Source organism: Gorilla gorilla, chromosome 9 (genome assembly GCF_029281585.2).
Source record: "Gorilla gorilla gorilla isolate KB3781 chromosome 9, NHGRI_mGorGor1-v2.1_pri, whole genome shotgun sequence".
NCBI lineage: Eukaryota > Metazoa > Chordata > Mammalia > Primates > Hominidae > Gorilla > Gorilla gorilla.
The window spans coordinates 70,629,275-70,646,000 of record NC_073233.2 but is presented as its reverse complement, the minus strand read 5'-3'; the positions used below and the strand labels follow the sequence as shown (position 1 = coordinate 70,646,000).

Below are 16,726 nucleotides of genomic sequence, written 5' to 3'. Positions count from 1 at the left end.
TGCGTGCGCTCGCTCGCGCGGGCTCAGTGCTGGCGCGTGAGGCGGAGGCGGGCGGCGGCGGCGGCGGCGCCTGCGCGGTCGGACTCGGTCGACTGTTCGCAGGGGAGGAGGCGGCGGGAGGCGGAGGAGGCGGCGGCGGCGATGGAGGTGAAGCGGCTGAAAGTGACCGAGCTGCGGTCGGAGCTGCAGCGGCGGGGCCTGGACTCGCGCGGCCTCAAGGTGGATCTGGCGCAGCGGCTGCAGGAGGCGCTGGACGCCGAGATGCTCGAGGACGAGGCCGGCGGCGGCGGGGCCGGGCCCGGCGGGGCCTGCAAGGCGGAGCCTCGGCCTGTGGCCGCGTCGGGCGGCGGCCCGGGCGGGGACGAGGAGGAGGACGAAGAGGAGGAGGAGGAGGAGGACGAGGAGGCGCTGCTTGAGGACGAGGACGAGGAGCCACCCCCTGCTCAAGCCTTGGGTCAGGCCGCGCAGCCGCCGCCGGAGCCCCCGGAGGCGGCAGCCATGGAGGCCGCGGCCGAGCCAGATGCTTCCGAGAAGCCGGCGGAGGCCACGGCCGGGTCAGGCGGGGTAAATGGTGGCGAAGAGCAGGGCCCCGGCAAGGGGGAGGAAGACGAACCCGAGGAGCGGAGCGGGGACGAGACGCCGGGATCCGAGGTGCCGGGTGACAAGGCCGCCGAGGAACAGGGTGAGGAGCTGGCAGCCGAGCCCGGCTCTAACCTGCCGGCTGCGCCCCTGATCTAGCACCCCGCCCTGCACCGCAGGGTCCGAGTCCTTGTTCTCGCTTGCCTCAAAGTGCCATTTGATGGAACTCCTTTCATTCTCTACCCACCTTTCTGAGGGATTAGGCCGCCTCTCGTGGCCCTACTCTTTGCAGGAGGAAGGTTCCTGCCTAACTTGGTTCCTTGGTGATAGTGGATGGCAGTGAGTGATTTTGCATGCGAACTACTTGTGAGCTACCTGTGGAACAGTGTCCCACGGTGCTTGTTATATTTTTCTTAGCTGAGAACGTGCTAAGCAATTGGGGATTACACGGAGAACTAGGCTCACAGTTAGAGGGTCAGGCCTTTGGGCTACCTGACCTAACTTTTTCGCCGTAAAAATGTTAAGCAAAAATCGAAGTCCGTCAAAGTCCGCTCCATTAAAAGCATGTTACCAGAGGTTGAGCCACAGAGAATCTGAAAATCCAACCTTGCTCCTCTTTGAGCTGTAAGGGGGGAGAGCCTCTAGTGTAACAGTGTCGAGTTTAATAGTTAACCAGTGAAGAAAAAAATCTTAATCTAGTTCATTTAGAGTTAGTTAACTTTACTTGGCTAGGGTTTTTATCTTGCTTGGATTATGATTAAATTTTAATTGTCCCACTGAGTCCGTGTATGGGCATATTTGTAGATTTGCTGAACACCTGGTGCTAGCCTTTTACGTTTCAGGTCCCTCGGTTCCTGAATGGTAATGACTGAGGTGCTGTTGGGTCCGTTGAGTAACCTTGTGGAAGAGGTGTGTTGTAGAATCGCCCCAGGGAGTTAGTGACCTTTCTTCTTTCTTTTGAAGTGATTGGATGGTTAGAACTGATCCATAACAGTGTGTGTCCGAGTAGGGAGGATAAGTCTTACTATAAAGTGGGTGGCCTTAGTTCTTCTGTTAGTAATTTTTTTAGGCCACTACGGAGAGTCATGGTATAATCGGAACCCATTGTACAACAATCACATGCAACTTGCAGATTGTTTGTCCTGTGTCCTGGAGCAAAAATCCCATTACATGACCTTTGACTTATGTATATCCCAAAGAGCAGATGAAAAAATAATTGAAGGATAGGCTGGGGGTGGTGGCTCACGCCTGTAATCCTGGCACTTTGGGAGGCCAGGCGGGTGGATCACCTGAGGTCAGGAGTTCGAGACCAGCCTGGCCAACATGGTGAAACCCCTGTCTCTAGTAAAAATACAAAATATTAGCCGGGCGTGATGGCGGGTGCCGGTAATCCCAGCTTCTTGGGAGGCTGAGGCGGGAGAATGGCTTAAACCCGGGAGGCGGAGGTTGCGGTGAGCTGAGATCGCGCCACTACACTCCAGCCTGGGCGACAGAACGAGACTCCGTCTCAAAAAAATATATATTGAAGGATAAAAGACTGCTTTAAAGAAATTATTATTAAAAATTTTCCTAGTGTTGCAAAATACAAAAGCCTAGGGAAAAACTCCAGGTTTTTTCCTCTTGTAGAGAAGTTGCTAAATATACAACACCTTTCTGCCCCAAATTATGTGCAGTCTAGATGCGGTATTATTTATGGATCTCTTGTGACTTAGTGGTTTGCTCTTGCAACTTTCAGTAGAAGTCCCTGATAAAAATACAGCTGTGTATAATGCACTTGAGTCCATTTGCCGCATGAATAAAGCCATGGATGGCTGTGTATTTCAATGCAGGAAAGGGAAATAAAAGAAATTGAGGCTTCTCTGTATCACGAAGATGTGGAAAAGTGATACAAAATATGTATTAACTGCCTACCTTAAATCTAGATTTGACAAGAGTCAAAATTAAATTAACCTTTGAAGTTTTTTTAGAGACCTAGAGGATATTTTTTATGTCATATTGATGGGGAAATCTGCAAGTTTGACCTGATTTAAGTGGATAAATTTAGAATGCAAAAATTGTCCAATTTTTATCTACTGCTTGACTGTAATTAGCCCATAATGCCCCTTTTTAAAAAAATTAAATCACAGCCAATGACAGAAAGCTGATCTTTAGAAATAAAATGTTATGTGAATGTAGTGGGAATAACCTGGCTGTTTTGATCAGACAGATTCTCAGATTCCCTGTTAGTGTCTATTAGTTGTGAGCTTATTCTACACTCCAGTATGAAAACTGCTGATTTTCTTTCCCTCGTTTTTGTAGGAGATGACCAGGATAGTGAAAAGTCAAAACCAGCAGGCTCAGATGGTGAGCGGCGGGGGGTAAAGAGACAGCGGGATGAGAAGGATGAACATGGCCGAGCTTACTATGAATTCCGAGAGGAGGCTTACCACAGCCGGTGAGGGAAACAGTCCCTTTCCTTGAAGGGAGTGTCTGCTCTGATTTTGGTATACCTGGTATTGACTGGAGAGACTGGAAGGAGGGTGGATTCAAAATGGAATAGGTTTTTATAGGCATGAGTTTTAGATTGCATCTACCATGGAAACTCCTATTGCCCTTTCTCATTTATTGAAAAAAGCTGTCTGCTGGGATTTGATATTCACTGACAGTTTAAAATGGACATAATGTCATACACACACCTCTCAAAGAAAAGGGCTTTGTTTACATTGTGTTTCTTTTCTATCTTACATATATAGCTCAAAGTCTCCACTGCCTCCTGAAGAAGAGGCAAAAGATGAGGAGGAGGATCAAACTCTTGTGAACCTGGACACGTGTATGTATAAGGCAGACAGACTGTGGTTTTTAACTAATCTCCTAAAAGTGATTTTGGAGATTAAAACTTCATAGCCTATAAATTCTATGAGACTTTGTATCCACTACAACAACTTGTATGCTTATGCTCTGTTGGCAGCTTATAAGTATTGGACATTGGAGTAAACTGATTGCTTCTTTCTTTACAGATACCTCGGATCTGCATTTTCAAGTGAGCAAAGATCGCTATGGAGGGCAGCCACTTTTCTCAGAGAAGTTCCCCACCCTTTGGTCTGGGGCAAGGAGTACTTACGGAGTGACAAAGGGAAAAGTCTGCTTTGAGGCAAAGGTAGCTCATTAAGACCATTCATTCATTCATTCATTCATTCATTTATTACTGGATGCTTACGGTTCTTAGGGGGGGAAAAGAAGATTATTATCTTTTTTTTTTTTTTTTTGAGATGGAGTTTCGCTCTTGTTACCCAGGCTGGAGTCCAATGGCACCATCTTGGCTCACCACAGCCTCTGCCTCCTGGGTTGAAGCGATTCTCCTGCCTCAGCCTCCCGAGGAGCTGGGATTACAGGCATGCGCCACCACACCTGGCTAATTTTGTATTCTTAGTAGAGATGGGGTTTCTCCATGTTGGTCGGGCTGGTCTTGAACTCCCGACCTCAGGTGATCCGCCCGTCTTGGCCTCCCAAAGTGCTGGGATTACAGGCATGAGCTACCGCACCTGGCCAGGGAAAAAAAGATTTTTTTAAAAAGACCATTTATTCATTAAGCTACTACCTATGTATACTGGACTTCTGTCCAATCAGGCTTTTATTAGTGCAGGTAGGTAAAAGCACTGTGCTTTAACAAGAACCTTAGTTTCAGTAACCAAGAAATTGATCCCTGTGGCTTTAAGTTCAGTGATTGTTATTCTGATGTTGAATTGAGGTAAATGTCGTTTTCAGTTTGTATAAAAATCTTGTCCTTCGAACTCAGAGTTTGCTACTCAGTTGGTCACAATATCTAATAGTTCCCTTTCTGACTTGGCCAGGTAACCCAGAATCTCCCAATGAAAGAAGGCTGCACAGAGGTCTCTCTACTTCGAGTTGGGTGGTCTGTTGATTTTTCCCATCCACAGCTTGGTAAAGTTATTTATTTAAGTTCCTCATTAGTGTTTACTACCATATTGCTTACTCTATGGGAAGTCTGGTTGTAGGTAACTAATTTGTTGACTGTTCTAGGTGAAGATGAATTCTCTTACGGTTTCGATGGACGAGGACTCAAGGCAGAAAATGGACAATTTGAGGAATTTGGCCAGACTTTTGGGGAGAATGATGTTATTGGCTGCTTTGCTGTAAGTGCTCCTGAAAGTTGTGGGTCATAACAAGGAGCGGATAGAGGGCGCTGGGAATTCACTTGTGCTTCCCATCAACTGCTGGCTTTTATGCACGGGATGTGTGTGGCTCGCTTAGTTACATTGTGCAGCAGTCTGCGTGAAAAAAGAATAAATTGTAAAGTTTAATCAACCCGAAGCCTTGTCAGCCAATAAGTGCTCTTGTCCCTTGTCATTGTAGAATTTTGAGACTGAAGAAGTAGAACTTTCCTTCTCCAAGAATGGAGAAGACCTAGGTGTGGCATTCTGGATCAGCAAGGATTCCCTGGCAGACCGGGCCCTTCTACCCCATGTCCTCTGCAAAAATTGTGTTGTAGAATTAAACTTCGGTCAGAAGGAGGAGCCCTTCTTCCCACCACCAGAAGAGTTTGTGTTCATTCATGCTGTGCCTGTTGAGGAGCGTGTACGCACTGCAGTCCCTCCCAAGACTATAGAGGAATGTGAGGTATGCCAAACAGTATACGAACACTGAGGTTGTATGCTTTGCAGAGGTGGGTGCGTATGCTCTCCAGGGTCTCAGAGCGTTACCAGACAGGAATGGGAGGATGATCTTAAATTGGATTTGATAAACATGACCCTCATTTATTTTTCGTTATATTTCTGGTTCTGTTTTTTGCAGGTGATTCTGATGGTGGGACTACCTGGATCTGGAAAGACCCAGTGGGCACTGAAATATGCAAAAGAAAACCCTGAGAAAAGATACAATGTCCTGGGAGCTGAGACTGTGCTCAATCAAATGAGGGTAAGTTGCTGTTGGGGATTTGTCAGATACAGTATTTGGAGACTCTTATAACCTATCTTTAATGGAGAGTTAGTCTCAAGTGTCTGAGAACAAGGGTCCCATAAATAGAGAAATGAGATTTTTCTCTATGCGTTTTAGGTGGATTGATTTTTTTTTTTCTTTGCTGTGTTGTCAAATTTCTGAAAGCAGATGAGATCTGAAATACATCCAGGTTAAGACTAGATAGAAATGACTACTGCAGGAAATGGACAACATTCACAGCACTAAAGAATGGGAATAGAGTGATATCATAGATTCAGTATTTGAAGAGGTGACATTTACCAATAACTCTTGGGCTCTAACTTGCAATATAACTTGTGTTTTTTTTTTTTTTTTTCCACTTCCTCTCAAACTAATCAGATGAAGGGTCTCGAGGAGCCAGAGATGGACCCCAAAAGCCGAGACCTTTTAGTTCAGCAAGCCTCCCAGTGCCTTAGTAAGCTGGTCCAGATTGCTTCCCGGACAAAGAGGAACTTTATTCTTGATCAGGTATTAATCTGATAAAATTGCCTAGAGTCAAGGTGGGATGTGTATATAAAGAGAGACTGAATTAAGGAGCAGAGTCAGCTTACCTAATTATGACCATCTGGTTGTGTGTTATGGTTGCATTGTTTTTTGAACTCAGAGGTACCCCTAATTAGTGTTTTTACCTGAAAATATATGGACCCAGGCTATAAAACATGTAATAAAGACAATGGAAAGAGTTGGAACTCATTTGAATTCCTGGCTCCACCACATTCTGGTTTGTGATCTTGGATAAGTCCCTTATCCTTTCTGAACCTCAGTTTCCCTGATGAGCAAAACAGGATAATACCTGTCATGTAGTTTGAAAAGTTAAAGAAGATCATGTGTATTGACCCTTCATCTCGTGTCTAAGTTGTCAAAGATACTGAGTCTTTTTTTTTTTTTTTTGAGACCGAGTCTCGCTCTGTTGCCCAGGCTGGAGTGCAGTGGCGCTATCTCGGCTCACTGCAAGCTCCGCCTCGTAGGTTCATGCTATTTTCCTGCCTCAGCCTCCCGAGTAGCTAGGACTACAGGTGCCCGCCACCATGCCTGGCTAATTTTTTGTATTTTTAGTAGAGACAGGGTTTCATCATGTTAGCCAGGATGCTCTTGATCTCCTGACCTCATGATCTACCTGCCTCAGCCTCCCAAAGTGCTGGGATAACAGGATTATAGGCGTGAGCTGTCACGCCCGGCCTTTTTTTTTTTTTTTTGAGATGGAATCTTGCTCAGCCGCCACCCAGGCTGGAGTACAGTGGCGTGATCTCAGCCCACTGCAACCACCATCTCCTGGGTTCAAGCGATTCTTCCATCTCAGCCTCCCAAGTAGCTGGGATTACAGCACCCACCATCATGGCGAGCTAATTTTTGTATTTTAGTAGAGATGAGGTTTCACCATGTTGGCCAGGCTGGTCTTGAACTCCTGACCTGAGATGATCTGCCCACCTTGGCCTCCCAAAGTGCTAGGATTACAGGCGTGAGCCACCGTGCCCAGCTGATACTGATTCTTTTGGTTAAATCTGAGTGATAATTTTCTTCCTAAACATCAGTTATTCCTCCTGTTTTTAGTGTAATGTGTACAATTCTGGCCAACGGCGGAAGCTATTGCTGTTCAAGACCTTCTCTCGGAAAGTGGTGGTGGTTGTCCCTAATGAGGAAGATTGGAAGAAGAGGCTGGAGTTGAGGAAGGAAGTAGAGGGAGATGATGTGCCTGAATCTATAATGCTGGAGATGAAAGGTGGGTGTCTTAGTCCATTTTCTGCTGCTATAACAGAATACCATAGACTTCGTAATTTATAAGTAATAGAGGTTTATTTCCCTCATTCTGGAGGCTGGGAAGTCCAAGAGCATAGCACTAGCATCTGGTGAGGTCCTTCTTGCTGCATCATTCCATGTCAGGAGGGCAAAAGGCAAGAGGGCACATGTGAGAAAACTTGCTTTTATAACAAAGCCACTTTCACAATAATGGCATTAATCTATTCATGAGGATGGAATCCTCATGACCAAATCACATTAAAAGTCCCACCCTCTCAATACTGCTCATTGGGGATTAAGTATCCAACACTTGTACTTTGGTGGGACATAACTCAAACCATAGCAGTGGGCTAAAATTGTACAAGTTAAAGAGATCTTATCCCTGGTCAGTGCACACCTTATTGAGGTCTCTTAGCAACTGGAGTGACACTCTACATCTAAAATACAAATCTGAAGAGGAACTTAATGGTCGTGAGCACTTGTAGATAAATGAATGAGCAGAGAGAAGCAATAATTTTGACTCATTGTTTTCTTGGTTTGTTTTGGTTTGGTTTTGAGACAGAGTCTCACCCTGTTGCCCAGCCTGGAGTGCAGTGGTGTGATCTCAGCTCACTGCAACGTCCACCTCCTGGGTTCAAGTGATCCTCTTGCTTCAGCCTCCCAAGTAGCTGAGATTACAAGCATGTGCCACCATGCCTAGCTAATTTTTGTATTTTTAGTAGAGATGGGGTTTCGCCATATTGCCCAGGCTGGTCTTGGAACTCCTGACTTCAGGTGATTTGCCCGCCTTGGTCTCCCAAAGTGCTGAGATTACAGGCGTATGCCGCTGTGCCCAGCCGCCTTGGCTCGTTTTGAAAAAGATACAGAAAGGGAAATAGTGAGCCAGGCGCGGTGGCTGACGCCTGTAATCCCAGCACTTTGGGAGGTTGAGGTGGGTGGATTACAAGGTCAGGAGCTCACAACCAGCCTGGCCAAAATGGTGAAACCCTGTCTCTACTAAAAATACAAAAAAAATTAGTCGGGCATGGTGGTGGGCGCTTGTAATCACAGCTACTCGGGAGGCTGAGGCAGAGAATTGCTTGAACCTAGGTGGCAGAGGTTGCGGTGAGCTGGGATTGTGCCACTGCACTCCAGCCTGGACAACAGAGTGAGAAGACTCGGTCTCAAAAAAAAAAAAAAAAAAAAAAGTGACCGTAGGTTAATTTAAACTCAAGGGATCAAGGGAGAGGCTTCTGTGAATCAGCTATTTGTTAAGTAAATATTTCTGGTACATCTACTGTTTGTCTACATTTCTTATTCTGCTTTTTTTTTTTTTTTAAAAGACAGAGTCTTGCTCTTGTCGCCCAGGTTGGAGTACAGTGGCGCGATCTCGGCTCACTGCAACCTCCGCCTCCCGGGTTCAAGCAATTCTCCTGCCTCAGCCTCTTGAGTAGCTGGGATTACAGGTGCCCGCCCAGCTAATTTTTGTACTTTTAGTAGAGACAGGGTTTCGCCATGTTGGTCAGGCTGGTCTCGAACTCCTGACCTCAGGTGATCTGCCCGCCTCGGCCTCCCAAAGTGCTGGGATTACAGGTGTGTGCCACCGCGCCTGGCCGCAGGGAGAGAGTATTATGGTTCAGATTAAAATATGGCAGTTGGAGTGAATGATCTCATTGGTATAACTTGATTTCTGGTATCATGTTATGTTTGTGTTTTGTTTGTTAATTTGGCTGAAGTCTGTAATGCAATACATAAGACAGAGAGTAATGTCTACATAAGAAATATTAATATTATTAATATTTTGATTGGTCCTCCTACTATTCCCTTAAAACGTGATTTTTTTTCCCTTTGCTGCCTTTAGTTCCTGACATCCCACCAAGTCTATCAACTGCTTGCTCTTCAAATACTGATAATCCCCAGGCATGGGAACTGGTTTGCATATCTATGAGCCAGATCCTCAGAGTTTACTGAGAATGAACTATGCCAGTCCATAACTCTTACTTAGGCACTCAGAGAAATATAGCTCAGTTTTATAAAATTGAGGGCCAACGGGATTCATCTAAGAATCATGAGAGCCCCATTGAACTGAATTTCCACTGGGACTCAGCTTCTGAAGTTGACGTCCAGAGACTGGCAGATGTGCTGGCCTATCACGGACAGGTGGTAAATGAGAGCCCTTGTACTCTTGTCTTCTCTTCTCCTTGTATAGATGAGCAGGTGCCTTTAGGCTTGGGTCAGTTTCTCATTGAGTCTCTCTTCTGTCAGCGAGGCCAGAGTGCAGTGGCACTCAGCCTCCCGAGTAGCTGGGATTACAGGCACCTGCCACCATGCCTGGCTAATTGTTGTATTTTTAGTAGAGACAGGGTTTCACCATGTTGGCCAGGCTGGTCTCGAACTCCTGACCTCAAGCAGTCTGCCTGCCTTGGCCTCCCAAAATGCTGGGATTACAGGCGTGAGCCACCATGCCCGGCCATCTCTGAGTCTCTTTTTAAAATGTTATTTCTTAGCATCTTATCTGACCAACACCAGAACTTTTTCAGTTACTTTTAGCCTCTGGTTACCTGCTTCTGTCCTGATGAGAAACTTTAACCCAGTTCACTCCTAATTTATTATAGATCACTTAAGAACTTGTAAATCTACATAGCCCTTTGCCTGGGTCTGTTACAATTTAGGGAAAACTTAGAGTAGAAAAAGTTAATGTCATTATTTAGATGCGAGTGGGTATGAACGTAGCACATTTTTGTGCAGTAATAGGTGAGGCATAGAAAGTCATATGCTTCTTGTAGAGTTTTCATAATGAGTTCTTACCCATCTATGCACTTTTCAGGCCCACAAGCTTCTCTCTTACTCTTATAGCCAACTTCTCTTTGCCTGAAAAATGCGACTATATGGATGAGGTGACATATGGGGAGCTGGAGAAGGAGGAAGCTCAGCCCATTGTCACTAAGTACAAGGAGGAGGCAAGGAAGCTTCTGCCCCCCTCCGAGAAGCGGACAAATCGCCGAAACAACCGAAACAAGCGTAACCGGCAGAACCGAAGCCGGGGCCAAGGCTATGGTGAGTCTTGGGGACCTGCCAGCCCCCTGCTTCAGTCCATTCTTTGTGCTTAGTGCAGCAAGATGTGCAAGGGAAGGCCAAGGAAACCAAGTCAGGTCGTTAACAATACAGAAGTGCCTTCTTCATGGAGCTTATTTCTTCCTGTATTCTTTATCCCTGCCTTTTTCTTGTGCTTTTTCCATAATTCTTCAACAACAACAAAAATCCTCTTTTTAAAAAAAGAGTTACTTTTCACAAAAGTATTTGTTTCTTTGAAAAGCAATGCTTGGGCTTTCTCATCTGTCTAGTTTTCATTTTAACATATGGGTTCCCAGTGTCACTGTTCCTGTCTTATCTGAAGGATTTGTGCAGTGAAATCAAATTCTCATCTTCAGTTTTCTTGCTTCTCTGTCATTTCGATTAACAAGAAAGCGAATGCTTTATTCAGTGTTTTTTGTGGGGGGAAGAAGTTAACCAAGCAAGTTAGGCTATTAGTAGAATTAATTTTCCCCCTGAATGTCTAGTTTGTCAGTTAAAACCCCAGTGTGCATTCACTGCTCTTTAAAAATGTGTGTGTATGTGTGTGTGTAACTGTTAAGTCAGCAGAGTTTCCGAGTGCCTGCTATGTGCTAGGTACTGTAAATGCTGACAGTTCCCGCCCTTGAGGAGCTGATTACAGAGACTTTGTTTCTTTTGCATAAAATGATAGGTATGGGTTATACGATATTTGAAATCCCTTCCAGGGCTGAAAGTCTGATTCTATGAATGGCAGTTTTTCCTTATGTTTCTAACTCTGCCATGTATCCTTTTGCCATCTTAAATGTTTTGCAGGAATTGGGGAGCTTCAAAAACAAAGTGGCTTGGTTTTCTTGTGTCTCTGTTCCTCTGCCCTTCCCCCTCAGACTTTTTAAAAGTTCCTGGCTGGTGCTTTAATTAACATGTGTGAGCCTGGCCGAAGCAGGCCTCATATTCCCCCAGAATTGCCTTTGGCTCCAAGTTTTTGATTTCCACCCAGATGTGGAGCCAGGACCCCATGCCAGCTGTCTGAGCGCGCTCTCCATTTCTCTTCCAGTGGGCGGGCAGCGCCGAGGCTACGACAACCGGGCCTACGGGCAGCAGTACTGGGGGCAGCCTGGAAACAGAGGGGTGAGTGCAGCTCTCCTGCTCCTCACTCTGGGCTGTGAGAGCCATTCTATTGGCTTGGGGGAGCAGAGTGGTTTGCCTGTTTCCTTAGGGCTTAGGGTTTTGCCCATTTAATATGTTCTGGAAGATTTACTATGGGAAAATTAAACCAATTTATAATATCGAGCTAAGATGTGTCCCATTTAAAAGGGGGTCACAGTGGGTCATGCTGCCAAAAACCCATAAATCTTCACTCCTTTTTCTTTTCCTTTCTCAGGGTTACCGTAATTTCTATGATCGATACAGGGGAGACTATGATCGATTTTACGGGCGAGATTATGAGTACAACAGATACAGAGACTATTACAGACAATACAATCGGGATGTGAGTATCTTCTTGGGATAGACACAGGGTGAAGGGGGGCAGGAGCAGAAGGATCAATGTTATGCCTCTTCATCCTCAGCCAGCTCTGGCTCCAAGTGATGGGGTTTCCCCTCTCTTCTAGTGGCAGAGTTACTACTACCACCACCCCCAGGACAGAGACCGATACTACAGGAATTACTACGGTTACCAAGGGTATCGGTGAAGCCCCTGCCATGGTCACCTGTCAGCCATGAAGCTGAATCTCTGGGGGTGCCAGGCACCCCCGCAAAACACAACCAAGGAAAACAGGGGCTGTCGGGGTGGGGCTGAGCTGCCGGGGAGGGGCGGTGGGGGGGGAGGGTGCTCAAGCAGGGGTGGGGGAGGGGGGAGGTGGAAACAAACAACAAAACTGTACATTTTTTTTAAAGTTTGTTGAAAAGAATATTGTCTTATTCTATAAAACATTTCAAACCTAGTTAGAGATTTGTAATCAAAAAACATTTGCGCAGAAAGCAGCACTTAGGGCTGCCTGTTCTATACCCTGCAGTCAGACAGGAAAAGAACTGAAAATGGCACCCTTCTGACATTCTGAGGCAGCTGGACTGGCAGCCAAGTAAAGGAGAGTGATGAGGTGGTGTGGGGAGGGTGGGGAGGCAGCACAAGGGTGCTCTCCACAGCAGGTAGGAGCAGGCAGGAGTGGGGACAGAGGGAGAGCTTGTGACTGGGGCAGTGAAAATAAACGATTGGCTCTTATCAATCACTTGCACCAACTAACCGTTTGTATTTTCTTTACCGACCTTTCCCTTTTGGGATATGTGGTCTGGTGGGCTGGGAGGCTTACAGTGTCCCAACTCTCCATTTTCCTGTGCCTTTGTGCTGTTTGGCTGAGGCATGGAGACTGCCAGTGGGTGGTTCTATTATACAGGATTCCTAGGCCAAGAAAGCCTGGGGACTGTCCTTGATTGCAGAGCAGAATAGCCTGCCCCTTCTATAGACCCATTGATTAATTCCCGTAAAATCTTGGGGAGAATGGGATTGCAGCCCTCAGCCTAAAGATTGTGATTTGCCAGTCTCTAGTCTCTGTCTTCCAAGGTTGAGAGAGGTGGGAGGTCTCTGAAATAATCCCTGTTAGAGTGTCTGTCCTCTTACAGTGCGAGAGAAGGAACGTTTCTCAGGGTTTCAGCTCACACGAATACACAGCAGGATTCTTTTCACTGCAGTGGGATATGTATATAGGTGAATCCTGTGGTGTGGGCTCCCAGGCCCAGGTGCTGAGAATAGCAACTAGCAACTATTTTCTACAGTGTGGAGGGCTTGTGCCCTGCTGGTTTTTTTGATACACAGGTAGAGAATGAATAGAAGAGGGGAGGGTGGTGGGGGGGTGGGAGGCAGCTCAGTGGGGCTGCTGAACCTTGGGAAGACTGTGAGTGTGAACGTGTGTAAATGTGCGTGTGAAAGGGAGCACCCCTTCCCGACTTCTAGAAACAAAATTCCTTTTGGGGCACTTTCCCTATGTGTCCCCAGAGAAGCCTCTAGCCAGGAGCCTTCAGTTGGGACAGTTTCATTTGTGACTTTACCAATACCCTCCCAGTTCTTGATAGACAGCTGTAGGTTGCTGGGTTCAAGAATATGGATGGGATATGGAATGCTCTTTCAATGTCTAGCTTCAGTTTTCGTTCATCCTCCTGCTCAGCACTGTCAGCCGAGAGCTTACTCAGCAGACACCACATACTGCAGCACTTCCTAGTGAGAAAATCTGTGCCACTAGAAAATGCTTCACTTCCATTTCCTCACCTGGGCAGTTCTCTGTTTAAAATTGTGGGCTGATTTGGTCTTCCTCTCCTCCTCCCACTGTTACTGCCCTGCAGCCCTTGTTCAGGTGTACAGACCCTTATTCTGGCCTCTAGTGTCCTTGTCTGTCATGACACACCCTTCCGCCCAAATACCTCTGACCCCAAGGCTGGAATGGGGCTGGTAGGAGATAAGTTTGCTTACTCATAGTCATGTCCTTTCTCTTGGCACCTGCTTCCCTGCGGTGTCCTCAAATGGATTTCTGTGTGGCAGTGGAGTGATTGCATGAATTTTTCTGTAACACATTAACTTTGTATTATTATTAAGGGAGTTTGAGAAAGCTTTGCTTATAATGTCAAGGCAAGGAGGTAAAAACTGGAGCCCAAAGAAATTCCCTTAGGGCAAGATTATGTTATAATAGAAAATTGAATTTCCTGAGGCAGTGGCTGCCACCCCTTTTCAGATGTTTAGTCCTGCAAATAGCATCTTTCTTGTAGTCTGTGACATGGATGGGGATGCTAGGGTCCTTAGGGGCAAGGGGACTAAACTAAATCAAGTTGAGTTTTTTTCCAGCAGGGGTTAGGGGAGGTACTCGCTGTTGATATTTGACACTAGAAAGTAATCTTTTTTACAAAACTGTTTTTCTAGGTGGGTGGAAAGTGAAACTGCCACATCCTTGTTGGTTTAGTCCAAGAGATCATTTGCAACAACAGTAGATGTCTGGGTTTTGTTTCTGTCTTTTTATTATGAAAAACTATGTTAAGGGGGAAAATGTGGATTATGGTAACCAGAGGAATCCCTAGCCTTGTTTTCCTTAGAAGACTTGTTTAGTGTTTTATCAGACGTCTGTTGTAGTTGTAGACAGGAAAGCTTGTGAGAAAAACACCACATGGAGCCTGTAAATGTTTTTGCACAACCTGTAAAGCATTCTTGGAAGTGGCCAGTAAAAAAGGGTTTTACCATTTAAAAAAAAAATGTAACTGTGTCATTGTTTACATCTGTAACTTTTTCCTCCCCTGTTCTCATTACACCATTCTGGCGAAAATGTAGGCAAAGTAGCTTCCAGTTTTAGAATAAATAACCATTTGGATTGAATTCACCCTATCTCCTGTGGCTGCACTGACTGGGGCGGAGGGTGTCACTGGGTTATTTATTCATTTTTTAATGCCTCTTTCTCAGGTCACATGGGCTTCCAACCAAGGAGGACTCTCCTCTTGCATGGTGGCTGCCGTTCCCTCCCTATTCTACCATGCCTTCACTTGGGAGCCAGCCATGCAGTCAGTTGACATGGGTGGGTAGTTATTAGTCTATTTAGTGCTTGCTTAGGCCAAGAGTCGAGCCATTGAAGTATAGGAAAATAAATTATAACTCATGACCTCTGTATTTGGCCTATGCAAAAACCAGTTGGATGCTTGAAGTTAAATGTACATTGTGGAGCCAAATAAGTATATTCATGAATAATTATTGCTAGGGGGAAAGCCCACTCATTCAACAGAAGTTTGATGGGGGTTATTTTCCAGTGAATCTGGAGAACGAGACGGTAAATTAAATTTACAACAGCGCCATTGCTTTTTTTTTTTTTTGAGACAGAGCCTCGCTCTGTTACCCAGGCTGGAGTGCAGTGGCACGCTCTCAGCTCACTGCAACTTCCACCTCCTGGGTTCGAGCGATTTTTCTGCTTCAGCCTCCCAAGTAGCTGGGACTACACATGTGTGCCACCAGGCCCAGCTAATTTTTTTTTTTTTTTTCCTAGTAGAGACAGGGTTTCACCATATTGGCCAGGCTGGTCTCGAACTCCTGACCTCGTGATCTGCCCGCCTCAGCCTCCCAAAGTGCTGGGATTACAGATGTGAGCCTCCGCTCCCAGCCACCATTGCATTATTAGCACTGAAATGATCCTAACGGCAGTTTCTAATAAATGGTCAGGGTCTTAAAGCTGAGATACCACAGGCTTATGACATCCGGTGTTCTGAAGGAGTAGTAGTATTGATGTAGATACTGCTCTAATTCCTACCCTCTGTATGTGACATGGATTCAGATATCCGGGTTTACAGCTTTGTACCCTGAAGGCCACCCTTAATTTTGGTAGCCATCTATTCTTTAGGACATTTAAGTTGCTGTTAGAGCTAATTAATCATTTTTTAAAGTGGTTAATCATAGCTCATGCCTGGTCTCTAGTTACTGCTTAAACCCCATTTTCCCACCTAGCGCTGTAGCCACGCAGTTATAATCTGATGGGTAGGAACATTGTGCAGAAAAATTGAAGAGAGGCGCTTTGTTTTGTTTTGAGACGGAGTTTCGCTCTTGTTGCCCAGGCTGGAGTGCAGTGGCACAATCTCGGCTCACCGCAACCTCTGCCTCCCGGGTTCAAGTGATTTCCTACCTCAGCCTCCCAAGTAGCTGGGATTACAGGTACCCGCCACCACACCGGCTAATTTTTGTAGTTTTAGTAGAGACAGTTTTCACCATGTTGGCCAGGCTGGTCTCGAACTCCTGACCTCAGATGATCCGCCCGCCTCGGCCTCCCAAAGTGCTGGGATTACAGGCATGAGACTCCACGCCCAGCTGGCCAAAAAGAGGCTTTTTTAAAAATCAAGGTTACATTTATTAAACACTCTTTTTTTTTTCTTTTTTTTTAACCATGTCTGAGCTGTTGTGGAAAATTTCACTTACTCCCCTGGAATTTGCCCAACACCGTGATACAGTGCGGGCGAGGGAGGCAAGGTGCTTGGTCCCTGCCATGCCGCATTTGCCATTTAAGCATGTACAGTACAATCCATTCATTGGGTATTTGGGTGCCTGATACGTGCCATTGTCAGGATACAGGGATTAAAACGGACCTGACCTGATTGATCCTTCCTGGAATTTTCACCGTGCCAAGAAGGAACTGAGGCTCCTCCGCAACAGAATGGGGGTAGGGTCCCACTCCAGGAGGGCAAACTTTTCCCGTTTCTTCATCTCTAGGATGAGGGAATTAATTAGAAGATCTCCAGGACTTCTTAGAGCTCAGAAGTTCCATCAACAGTAAAAAGTTGCTTGGGACACCTTAAGGTGACCCAAGTTCACTGGGTGTCCCTGGAATTCATGAAGATATCCTCAGGAGGCTAAGTTCAGTTGCTGGTGATAACAACCTTTCTTCCTTTG

General features: G+C 45.9%; 1 protein-coding gene across 2 annotated transcripts; it reads left to right on the top strand.

Annotated features, from left to right (window-relative positions):
- Positions 1–141: 141 nt before the first annotated feature.
- HNRNPUL2 (heterogeneous nuclear ribonucleoprotein U like 2) lies at positions 142–14,677 on the top strand. 2 transcript variants are annotated; one of them, XM_004051366.5, is made up of 14 exons: positions 142–682; positions 2,878–3,013; positions 3,312–3,388; positions 3,576–3,715; positions 4,410–4,500; positions 4,600–4,712; positions 4,933–5,196; positions 5,371–5,493; positions 5,893–6,021; positions 7,105–7,273; positions 10,126–10,326; positions 11,378–11,451; positions 11,705–11,812; positions 11,934–14,677. In XM_004051366.5, exons 1-14 carry the CDS (start codon positions 142–144, stop codon positions 12,012–12,014), a joined length of 2,247 nt encoding a protein of 748 aa, XP_004051414.1. In that variant the 3' UTR covers positions 12,015–14,677. The 2 variants fall into 2 exon arrangements, 1 of the variants encoding a protein (XP_004051414.1); XR_008669385.2 differs by lacking the exon at positions 11,378–11,451 and having other exon boundaries at positions 11,934–11,983.
- The last annotated feature ends 2,049 nt before the right edge of the window (positions 14,678–16,726 follow it).